General features: G+C 34.3%; 1 protein-coding gene across 1 annotated transcript in view; it reads right to left on the reverse strand.

Annotated features, from left to right (window-relative positions):
• LOC108367161 (uncharacterized) overlaps nt 1–13,343 on the reverse strand; it is a gene marked incomplete at its 3' end in the record, with an annotated part of 64,549 nt that overhangs the window by 46,778 nt on the left and 4,428 nt on the right. The window contains exon 3 of the mRNA XM_017621757.1: nt 4,878–5,048. Coding sequence (XP_017477246.1) covers nt 4,878–5,048 — 171 coding nt within the window. The remainder of the gene's footprint in view (nt 1–4,877; nt 5,049–13,343) is intronic.

The raw sequence follows: 13,343 nt of genomic DNA on the forward strand, positions 1-13,343 counted from the left end.
TTTGTCTGTCTTATATATCAAGCATTATTGCAATTTTAAACCCAACTTTATTTCGGCGAGCACACACACGCACACACACACACACACACGCATACAAACGTTAAAATATGCGCCGGTAAATATGCAACAGACATATTGCGCTTGAAGTAAAAAAAAAAAATATTGAAGAAAGCTGGATTTTCTTCAGGTGCACTTTACTCAATTTCCGTGGCTTCCTCACACTTGACGCACAAAACTGTATATTGGCGCATGTGTGTGTGTGTCTGTGCGTGCTTATCCTGCAGAAAAATTTAGAGACAGTTTGGAAAAGCGCTAGATCCGAACTAAATATTTCAGAACTATCTCTGAACTAGTGCAAAACGGCCACAGAGTGGGACAGTTGAAACTTGCGGTGTATGCGACTCAAGCAGTGCGGTGGAGGCAGTTTGTGTGAGTTTTCAAATTTAATGAATTTAAATTGTTGCGTGCAGCATACAATAATATTTGTTTTTATAACAAAATATGCAACAAAAATGGAATCTGTAACAGAAAAGGAAAAGCGAAAAAAATATCCGAAAATCTAATCTTAAAAACGGTTTCTTATAAAAAAAGGTAAGTGCGCCTAGTCCACACTGGAGAAGTGACACTTACGTTACATATCTCTTTTGTCTCATATTCAATATACATACATATGCATACATATGTACATACATACATACATCTACTTTTGCTTAAGGTTATATTTTTTGTCTTTTTTCTATCTAGGGGTCCCTCTACTCCAGTTCGTTCTAATTACACTTATGTTATTCTGCTTCCCTTTATCTTAATATGTATCTTTATACTCTATCGATAACAAAATCGATAGTAACATCCAAGAAAATATCGATAACAAAACCGATAAAAATATCAATAACAAAATCGATGACAAATTCGATAAAAATTTCGATAGCAAAATCTATAATAATATTGGTAGAAAAGTCGATTAGAAAATCGAAAAAATATCGATAAATTTATCGATAAAAATATCGGTAACAAAATCTATCAATAATTGTTAACAAAATCGATAAAAATAATCGATAAATAATCGATAACAAAATCGGTAAAATATCGATAACAAAATCGATAAATAATCGATAACAAAATCGATAAATAGTCGATAACAAAATCGGTAAAATATCGATAACAAAGTCGATGACAAATTCGACAAAATTTTCGGTAACAAAATCGATAATAATACTGGTAGAAAAAACGATTAGAAAATGGATATCGAAGTCGATTAGAAAATCGATAACAAATTCGATAAATAATATGATATCGATAAGTCCCGAGAATTACGAAAGTTTCTAAAATCCTAAAATAGTTAGCAGATTGAGTCTGTGTCTCCATCTAGTATATCCTTTTCTCTATAACTAAATCTATTTTAATCTTTCTTTCTCTATCTTCATCTTTACTTTTATCAGTATCCTCATCCTCATATTTTTCTTTACATTTGTCTTTGTTTTTACTTTTATGTTTTCATCTTCTTCATCAACATATTCCGCTTCACCCTTGCCCTTATATAAGTAAAGTGTTTATATTTACTTTGGGCTTCGTTTCTGCCTTTATCCTTAAGGATCTTTGTTTTTTTTTTTTTACATTTACCTTTATTCTTTTCTTTATCTGTGTACGTAGCCACCTTTACTTTCATTGGCCTTTTTCTAAGTGTTACTCTTTAGCCTTTTATTAGCAAGTTTTTGTTAAATTAAAAACATACATTCAAGAAGCACTTGTTTCCGTCTCAACATTTTCCGTTGAATTTGCCAATTCCAAATGTCCAAAACGGAACCGGTTAAAAACTAGTTGAATAGTAATTGCACTGGGCGACAATTTCCACCGCCAATAGCATCGCCGTGTAAAACTGGACAGTTGAAAGCATCGCTTGGGTATTGAGCTAGAACTAGTACTGTCGGCAAAAGGTCTAGTTCTACGCTAGTTTTGAGCTAGTCAGATTTTCGGCATGGTGTGATTATATACAGTATGTGTGTAGTGCATGTGTGGCGGTGCTGCCAATCTTATTCTTCCAGCTTCGCTTAAGTGTCTAGTTGCAGCTCATTGCGGCAAAGTGGCGAATCCTCAGGAGTTTCCACTTTATAAATTACAATTTGTTGCTGCGTAATTCACCGCATGATTGAAGTGCGCTACTTAATTTTGTAATAACAATAAATCTTCGCAACTTTCGCAGATACACATACGCGTACAAATGTCCTCTTAAGCCGCAATATGGTTTTGATGCCACCTTTAATGCATCATTGTTGTTTGTTGTTGCTTCTTAGCCTGCCTGTCGGGTATTGTTGTTAGTTGTTAGGAGATGGCAGCAAGGAGTTGCTGCGAAATTTATTACACCCTGCTGCTCGGCTACTCAAGCGCACTGGTAGCGTGTGTGTGCGGTACTTGTTTGTTTGTGTATGTACCTATGTATATGCGATTGAGTGCGATTGTGTGATTGTAAGCGTGCGCGTTAGGGCGAAGGTAATGAGCCGTCGAATTAATTGCATTTAAGCATCTTCATTTAAATTAATCGGATATTTACTTAAAGGTTAAATGTATAATTTCTAGTACGGCGAGGATAAGAAGCAATGGGTAAGGTTTACACTATGGTATATATTTGCATAAAAGGCACTCTATTTGAACGGAATATACATAAGTATGTACNGTTGTTGTTGCTGCTTAGCCTTCCTGTCGGCTATTGTTGTTAGTTGTTAGGAGATGGCAGCAAGGAGTTGCTTGCGAAATTTATTACACCCTGCTGCTCGGCTACTCAAGCGCACTGGTAGCGTGTGTGTGCGGTACTTGTTTGTTTGTGTATGTACCTATGTATATGCGATTGAGTGCGATTGTGTGATTGTAAGCGTGCGCGTTAGGGCGAAGGTAATGAGCCGTCGAATTAATTGCATTTAAGCATCTTCATTTAAATTAATCGGATATTTACTTAAAGGTTAAATGTATAATTTCTAGTACGGCGAGGATAAGAAGCAATGGGTAAGGTTTACACTATGGTATATATTTGCATAAAAGGCACTCTATTTGAACGGAATATACATAAGTATGTACATCTACTTATGTAAAGAAAATAGCACAATAACTACTAGAAACTAATATAGTGCATAACTGCCATGGATCATAAGCATGGTGGAACTCAGAACTATACTATCAGAACCAGGACGCAGTAGACAATTAGTAAGTATTGGCACTGGTTGATGATGATGAGCTCTTAAAAAACCTAAAATGGCAACCAATTCAAAAGTTTTCTGTATTTCAGATGATCCAGCCTTATACATGTTTGGGCAGGCATGAAGACAGCATTGCCCAGAGATTGCAGGTAGCCTTAAAATCAANAAGAACCAGGACGTAGTATACAATTAGTAAGAATTGGCACTGGTTGATGATGATGAGCTCTTAAAAAAACTAAAATGACAACCAATTCAAGGTTTTCCTTATTTCAGATGATCCAGCCTTATACATGTTGGACAGGCATGAAGACAGCATTGCCCAGAGATTGCAGGTAGCCTTAAAATCAACCGAGAAAATGTACTGAAATAAGGGATTGCTAAAAATTCCCCTAAAGTCCAACATCATCTTCTTAATCGCAGGAAAGAAAGCCAATTTGAATAAGCGCAAAGATACAAGGTATCTTGGGATAACCCAGAAAAAATATTCAAATTTAAATTAGACGTTTTATGCTTGTCCAAGACTGGAGCATATCTCACAAGCTGACGTTTTTGTCATTTATGGACAAAATTGTGAACTTGATACTTTGTCTTTACTAAATACATGGATACAAAACCACTTTGTACTTATGACTTGATTAAATACAAAATACAGAATTTTGGTATTTTCGAGCCTATTTCAAGATTTTAGGGACTATTTCGGGGTTTTCGAGATTGCTTCTGGATGTTTAGGATTTTCGAAACTATATCGAGATTTTTGCAACTATCGTGGTATTTTTGGGGCTCCTTCGGCATTTTTGCGACTATTTCGATATTTTTAGAGTTTTAGAGTAGGTATTATTTCTGGATTCTCGGGACTATTTTGATATTTTCGACACTACTTTGGGATTTTTAGAATTTATGGGACTTTGCGGAAATTTCGGGACTACTTCGAGGTTTCTAGAATTTTTGGGTTTCCTAGAACTTTATCTACATTTTCGAGACTGCTTAGAGATGTTGTGGAATTTAGAGACTATTTCGGTATTTTTCGAGTTAATATATATCGATAAATATATCGGTTTCTATATCGATAGCAATAAAGCTAGATATGTCAACAAATATTTATATCGAAAAATATATCATTAAAAATGTAGAATATTATATCGAAAATAATACCGATTGATATAACGATTGCAGAACCGATAAATACATTGATATTAATTTAATAAAAATTCTGAAATATTCCAGAAAATCACGAAATAGTCCTGGGAATCCTTAAGTAGTCTCGAAAATCCTGACTTATAAAGTACCAAAAAAATTAAAAACAAAAATAGTCGAATATGCTGATTAATCGATTAATATCTTGTAGTTACTTCCAATAATATTTTTGTACTAAATTTTAATCATCATTTCTACTCAAGGCTGATGGACAATTGCAAAACTTTTTTGAACCATGACTTCAGGTTTTTGATAACAACGAACGAACTGACGCTCTCGTAAAGCGTGGGGCCCAACGAAGCCTCTCAACGAGGATTCTCAAGCTGTAGGCGGTGTATATGTAATTTAGAGATGTCGTTTTTGATGTTTTTATCGATTATGTAGCAGCGATATCTTCTAAAACAAATGTTTTGCCTTAAAAGTATGTAACTTCTTATTAGCCCTCATCAAGAGCAACGAAAAATTAAGAAAACATTTATCTACAATTTCACTCACCTTTTTTAAGCACAAATCCGCATGGATGATCGAAAAGAAAATCCCGGAAATGATTACAATCCGGATCCATTCCAGGCTCTTTACAAAGGCAGGTTGGACGAAAGAACTGAAAGGCTTGTAGTGTCCTTAAGGCGGCTTGACATTTTGTCACGGTGACTGTACTGCATGAAACTGTAATATAGATAGAAAAATAATGATTTTTCGACTAGACAAATTATAAAATGTATAGCTATTGATCATAAATAATGAAATATCTAACTAATTGATATACGTTTTTCTTCAGTTTTATTTAACCCTAACGCTGCGAACACGGTAGGTGATACCGCTACTTAAAATGTGATCTTCTATAACTGTGGAGGAAATGCTCAAATAAATAGTGTATGGCCGAGTCCTGAAGCTTACTATAGATTGGCAATAGCAGGACCTTTTCTGGGCAATACAAACTGAATTAAAAAGTTAGTATAATTTTTCACGCCAACATATTCAAAGGATATTTTAAATATTACTTAGCGCCTTATATTAAGTTGAGGCATGCAGTTAATCAAGTAATTGCATTGAAATGTTAATAAAAAGTAAGAAAGTAAAAATAATTTCCTGAAATGTTGTTTGCCTACGTTCCAAACGTACATAAAATGGTGCGCTTGTACAAATTGACTTTCAAATTAACGAGAGGTACAATTTAAGTAACTTCCCACATCTGTGGAACATTTCTAATCGAACGCGAAAAAGTGGTATCTCAATTAAAAATGTAATTGGCTCAATTAAATTTCATTTAAACTTAGTTTTAGACACTCAGCAACTAAAAACATATCGCCTCCTAAAATATTGTTTCGGAGTTTTTTTTCAGGGAAGGAAGATCCTTCAAGACTCCAACCACGCTAAAAGCTGTAAATTAATGGATTCATCAATTTGTCCAAACATTTCATATACACATGCATACTAAAAATTTATGGAACGACGCCTGTTACTCGATTAAGCATTTGGTAAGCTATTTCGTTACATATTAGAGGTTTACGCTGACAGGCTTTGCGGCGGCCGCGGCGCTAACGAAATTCCATACAAATCTATTCCTGCCTAGTGTTCCTATGTTTCTAAACCGATTTGAATGATTGTTCTTTTGTTCGAAAGGTGTTTCAAAGAGGAGGTGCGCATTTTGTTTGTTTTTCCGGTACTATCTAGATCAGAGGTTTCCAAACTTTTTTTCTTGTAGACCGCTTTCAAAAATTTACTGGTTTCGGTGGACCCCCTGCTGATACATTTCTAAATATTCCCAAAGCTCACAAACTGACAACAGGGAAAAGAACGAGTTTAAAAAAATCGATGACAAATAACCAAGCAAGCAAGAGGCACAAAAAGTATTCCACCGTCTTTTTCAAGGCAAGATGGGCAAATGGACTTGTCATTTGCGCCTATCACAGTCAGGTGTTTGTGCCACGTGAAGTGACCTGTCAGCAGTCCGGCAAGTTGTCTGCAGTGTCGTCTGCTCAGGGAGAGCAAAAAATTAGATAGACCTTGTCAGATTGAAGGCAACATAAGTTTTGCCCACATGCAAAGAAAAAAAAATAAACAAAAGAAAATTAACTTTTATTTAGATTTATCTCCAATAACTGAGGAGTTAGATGCAATAAAGGCGCTAATGTTAAAATTGCTTTCTAAGATATTCGCGTTTAAAGTTTTTGATGTGTAATCACTTTTTTGTTATTGTGGTATTGCAAAAAATTGTTTAATACGCATAAAAATCGCCAGATGACCAGTCTTCGACCCTAAATTAACTTTAATAAACGCTTTCGAACGAACAACTTTTTTCTGTTTTTTTTTTAATAAGTTATATTTTATTTGGAAAAATAAATAAGTTCATAGTCAAAATTAAAAATGGAATTTGAAAATTAAATTTTATTTTGCAAAATAGCACTATTTATACGTTCCTTCAAACGATGCAATTCAGTGTGCATACATCATGAAAATTTTGTACAAAATTCCTAAGGCGCCGAACGCCGCGGCGGCGTAAACCTCTAATACATATGGATAAGTAAATATTTCTGTATAATGACTTTCAACCCTAGCCATTTTCCTTTGAGTTCTCATCACTTCTAAGCTGTTAATTTATGCTTATTCGATTGTAATAATAACCCGAACATAAATAAATTCATATTTATGTTGCTAAAAAAGTACAAAAGGTATTCGATAAATTTATGAAAATATATGAATGCTTCCAACGCCAGTTATTTTTAAGTATCTGAGTAACTATATACGCCCTGTAAGAAAAGTTAAGGAGTTTGAATTGGTTTGCTACTGATAATTTAACCTATTTGCTGTACAGTAAATTTTTTTTAAGTTTTTTATTTATTCGAACAAAATTAATCATTGAGGTTGTTCATGCTTGCCTGGTTATCAGGTTATGTGGTTATATTTTTTACTCAGTTGAGTGAAACACCATTTTGAAGGCCAGCATCACCGCTCTAAGTAAAAATAAAAACTTATGAGTAGGGTAGCAACATACTTAAAAGTATAGTGAATTAGATATTACATAAATTGAATGACGGCCGCTGTGGTGTAGTGGTTAGCAATACGCGCTAGCATTCTGCAGAGCCTGGGATCAAACCCAGTTTCCGGCGAACATCACAAAATAAAAAAATAAAAAGTTGTTTCTAATAAATAAATAGCAGTCGCCCCCAGGCAAGCAATGACAATGAAATTCTTTACCCAAGCGCAAAAGTCTGATTTCATACTTTTACATATACATATGTATGTATGTAAGTACATAAATACTTGTAGATTACGAATTCTCTGTGATTTCACTAAATAAACTCAAATCAGCTTTGAAACAGCTGTACTGGCCTTCTTGGCTGTTGCGGCTACAATCTCCATTCAATTTCCTGACAGCCCTTTTTAAATATACGAGTACTTAATGCATGTACGTTTATTCGCCAAGAATACAGGAAATACATGTAAGTATACTAAAGTACGAAATCTAGTTTGTTTTTCTCATCTTTTCTTAAGCAACAAGTGACATTTTTCACAGGCCTATGACCGTTTCGCCGTCGCCTTAGAGCTGTAATCTACTTTCCACTATTTTGGACACAAAAAAATATTTCACTTGGCTGTTTGTTTGTATATGAATATATATGTAGAAATGTGTGTGTACAAACATAAAATTTGTTATTTGGGGATAATTTTTATTTTTTTTTTTTTTGCTCAGCCAAGGATATTTATTAGGTATGTCACTCTACTGAAGACGCATTAAAGTAAAGGAAAACAATTTTTATGGTTGAATGCAAGCTATGTACATACAAATGACCACACACGTGTATGTATGTATGTGTGCTTTGTTTTTTCCTTGCATGACCGTAACTGTCCATAATTCACGTAAAATTTTCGCCACCACGCTCCTTTTGAAAGCTTAAGTACGCTTCAGTTGGAGAAGATTGAAGGATAAGTAGACATGTATGTATTTTCCGCTTAGTGGTTGTTGGAAATATTGATCGGCTAGGATTTGTCAACATGTGCGTTTGTTTGTGTAGCTAATGTATGACGTTCAAACTGTCCATGTCATATAAATAAAGCGCATCGAGTACGAAACAGGGCCATCGATCTTGCGTATAATAGTGAAAGAGCTCTTCTTTTCAGTTGCCTACCAAGTCCAATGTAGCGCTTGTTGGGCAGAGTTATCCTTCGCTTCATATCCAGATTGACTTGGTGATTGGTGATGCCAATGTTGGATTCTAAACTGGCAAATTGCTTCGCTCCTGCAAATTAATAACTATGTACCAACAGTGTATACACTAGTCACTACTCAATATGCGAAGATTCTTTGTTTGTCGCCAGAAGGTTTTTTTTGTCTTGTCCTCATTCATCGCCAGACCAACGAGATAAAAGTATAAGTTTTGCGGGTGTCTCCATTTTAGTCCCTCATAGAGCCAGCTTCCCTTTGTGCTATCAAAAGCCGGTATAACAGTCCAGTGTAGAAAAGGGGCATTAGTCTGTGCGGATCTTCGTCAACTTCTCGTCGCAAAACTTACATTGCGCAACGAGGTAGTGATCCGAATGAATGTTTGCCCCTCGGATGGAATGGACTTAAAGAAAGCTCGAAGCGTATCTTTAATCTACCATGACGTGATCAATTTGTTTCTGTATCCATATTGCTGTAAAGATGTTTCGACGCTGTTTTCTTGTCAGGACTAAATTTTCCAACTGTGCTATCGTACGCGTGCATAAAGGATGCATTTGCAACATCACCACAATGTTTTCATTCATATTAGTATCATGGTCTGCATTGTACAGATTTTAATTTTGCGATAATTATCCCAACACCACAGGGGTTTCACTTTCCGAACTGAAGTTTCCGCACACAAAACCTTTTCGCGCAAAATTGCTGCAATCCATTTATTCTTTTTATTTTGCTGGAATTTGTAATTTATTTAATTGCATTACGGTTTGGTAAGCCAAATAGAGGCAATTAATTCAATTTTGTAAATGCAACACATTCGCTACAGTCCCTCGAACTTTTTCTTCCTACACCATTCACAATCATACTCACCGGCAATGGAAGCAAAAAAAAACAAAACGTAAACTCATTTGCAGCCTTCAACGGCACACACACACACACACACACACACACACACACACACATACTTATGTGCATACACATACAAAAATACATAGCCCTACTGAGCTGGCTGCTATTTCAGACAACTCCTTCCAGACGAAATTTACTCGAAATTCCTAGAATATTTTCAACTCAAATCCCATTGACTTATTTGTCTGAGTTCTTTAACACAAAAACAGAATGTAGTGCCCTCAGAGCTGAATTGCCAACAAGTGACGTCCATCTCGTGCAATAAGAAAGCAGCAAGCATACTTCCAAAATTATGCAATACTAAGAGGCGCATGCGAAATACCCAGGCTGCTGCGGCTTAAATCATTTCGCGTTGGTAAATTGAGGCTTTTTCTTGCAACTTGCCGGCAGTTGGCTGTAGTAGTGCAGCCAGCTATTGGTGTTTTCACGCGGCACCACCTTTTTGTGTGCAACTCTGTTATACATTTTTCGTATTTGGTTTTGGTGCTTGTGTGTTTATTTAAGGCGCTTAACGGTGTCAACAGCAGCAACGTAAAAGCGAATGATAAAGTAGGTGGTAGAAGCGAATACGAAAATTGCAATTATCATAAATAAGGACTGTCACTACCATATCGCTGCTGAAGGGTTATTTTGTTTTGTTCACGTCGAAAATCGATTGAGATAAATATGTACATACATGGGTATGGATGTTGGTGAGGTTCCCGGCTTGCAAATGAACAATAACATTGGTGTATTCCTTGGCAAATGGTCGGAGAAGAAAACAAAAGGCTTACGTATGTCCCGTGCACCTTTTCGTTTCTACGGGTGCTAAGCTAGAACGGCAATAAGTGCTTCTGCTCTACTGTCCTTCCAGCCTTGGGCCGCAGGCAAACATCCACCAAGAACTACCAGCCCCCTAATTCTCGCTATTCATCGATTAACGTATTCATTACATGATTTGCAGCCAGGGAGTCCAAATCGGTTGTATTAGAATGGAGCCTTGCCAATTTAAACCAGGGACCTTAAAAGTTACAACTTTTATTATAAAAATCGTTCTTTAACAATTATTTTTTTACTTATATTTAATTACTCATTAAATAACAGTTGCTTCTCAGTTTTATTTTATAAATCCAAAATAACAGTTATTTTTAATATTTATCTAAATAATCTGCAAATAACAGTTATTTTTATATTTATTATATGTCTTAGATAACAATTATTGAAGACTGTTGTTTATAAAAGTCATCAATAAAACTCAGTCAGTGACTTTAGTTTTTTAAATCATACTTATAAGTGTCATATGTATAGGTTGTAGTAAACTGTTGCTACCCAACACCTTCTTAGATGCGAAAAATGTTAGTGACTTTTATACGAATGATTTAAAAAATAAAAGTCGGTGACTGATTTATATCGATGACTTTTAAAAGTAAGTCACTGACTGATTTTTAGTGATGACTTTATAAATAAAAGTCTTCAATAACTATTATCCAAGACATATAATAAAAAAACAAAAATAATCGTCATTTTGGACTTATAATATTCATATTTTAATAGCAAAAATAATTGTTTTTTTAATTTGGATAAAAATTTATTTTCAAATTTGAGCCTCGGGGAAAAAAGAAATCGATTGGTATGTATCACTTAGTTGTAGAACATTTCCTTCATAGTGAATTTCGCATTTCCTGCTGCTAATGGACTTTGAAAAAGTTAGATTTGACGGGAAAAGAGCTAAATTGGCAGCCCTGTTTATATGTAACATAATATATTTTTTTTTCTAAAATAAAAAGCAATTCTTTGTAGATGAAAACAACTCAATTGAATGTGGAAAGCTCATATTTTGTTGATCTTTAACCAGCTACGAAATATTAATTGCGTATGGAATTATCAAGCTGCATTGAGCTTCAACATGTCTGTTGCAGATATAAAGTGTATTGTCCTGCAATTGTTTTGAATAAAATGATTAATTTCGCTGAAAGCTTTCAACGCACGCAAGAATTAAAGAACTTGGAAAATTGATTTATGTATACCCAAGCGTATGTACTTGCATAGTTCTAGATGCATAGGTGGCCTCTTACATCTGTCATTGTATAGACTGCATATATGTATGTATATATATGAATACATATACGTTAATTTTCCTTTTCTTTTTATGTAAGCAACCTTCAAAGACATTATTTAATTAAAATTTTAAGGGCAAATTTAAGTTCAACAATTGAGAGCTGACTTAAACAGTTTCGTTCGTCTTTTCTTAATAACACTGGATCACAAATTTGTGTTTGCTTTTTGTTCCACGGGTGCCCCTATCTATTTTCTATATATAATCGACTGCTAATTTTAATTATTATTTTTTTTTTGAAAAATCGATTTTGATTTTTTATTTCTTTTTTGAAAAATAAAAACATCAAATTTTAACAGTAGAAAAATTAAAAGCCTAACAGGTTCTGTGTAAAACTTTTGCAGTTGTGCTAAAGCCTGTTCTATTACAATTTATGTATAAATAAAGTAAAACTCTAGTACGTTTTTTAATTGGATGAAAAGAGAAGGCACGCCCCTGTTACTCACTTTAGCTACAATTATAACGAATTTTACCTTCTTGCTATCTACGTTCTTTGGTAGCATATAAAAGCTCATATCTCATAGAAAAAAGCTATGCGCATTTTCATTTGACCGCTCATTACTTCTTTATTTATCCATCGATTTTGTTCATTAGTAACTTGATTTTCTTGTAAAACAAATGCAAAAATTTGACACAGAACCTGTTATTGTTTTCACTTTTCATAAAACAAATATCTGGAATGATATTTTAATTTGTCAGAAATTTTTTTAGCACAAATGCAAAAATTTGACTCAGAACCTATTGTTTTCACTTTTCATAAAACAAATATCTGGAATGATATTTTAATTTGTCAGAAACTATCAGACCTATCGAAAAGTGATGTATATGCAGTCTATGTAGAATTTTGTTAGCCTTCATACTTAATAATAATGCCAACGGTTTTTACCCTCCATTCCGCGCAGTCTGCATGATTGTTAAATTGGTTCGTAAAATATACGTGATTAAGTGTAACCACTTTTTGTTTTAAGCTGAATAACGGTACATTGAAAATATTTAGAAAATTTATATAGGAATTGAATAGTGGCATCCACTGAAATATTTTGCTATAAACCAGTGTTATCTTTCGGCAGGATATGCCTTACGCATGTATTAGGGCTGGGCGGCTAGTCCCGATATTCGCTTATTTTGAGAACAATTTATCGAAAGCATTCAAATACAGTTTAGAATACCCGCATAACCGAATAACCAAATTAACGGATATTAAGGATAAGGGATATCCGGACTTTCGCATATACGGTTAGCCTCCGCTCTAGTTTATACATTAGGGTGGTCTAAATAAGCATGTGAAAAAGTAAAGGGGGAATTTTAGTGCTCTCTTCCCTAGGATTATTCTTTAGCTTAAAAAATATTCACTTGCTTTTTTTTATGTCGAAATCAAAAAAACATTTAAAGGTCGCTCAAAGCTTTCCATTTTTTATATGGTTAAAAACTATTTTTAAGAAAATGAAACTAATATTTTTCGATTGGAAAACTCTGTTTCTTTTCAGGAGACTTCCAAAAGTCTTTATTTAACCATTTCTTAATACTAACGATTTTGTATTATTTTGTTTTTTTTTGTTTTGTCGAGACCTATAAAAAATAGCTAGTATTAAAATGGCTAAATAAATAACAGGGTATCATTACTGCAAGTCACCTGAAGGGAAAAAGAGCTTTATGATCGAAAAACTTTGATTTTCAAGAATTCTACACCATTTCTACGAACAATTTTCTTTTTCCGTATAAAATATTTACAAGGAAAACTTTGAGCGCCTTGAGCGACCTCTAAATATTTTATGGTTTCAAAATCAAAAAAAAA

This window comes from Rhagoletis zephyria, unplaced genomic scaffold, assembly GCF_001687245.7.
Source record: "Rhagoletis zephyria isolate East Lansing unplaced genomic scaffold, Rhagoletis_zephyria_1.1 Rzeph_scaffold_02571, whole genome shotgun sequence".
NCBI lineage: Eukaryota > Metazoa > Arthropoda > Insecta > Diptera > Tephritidae > Rhagoletis > Rhagoletis zephyria.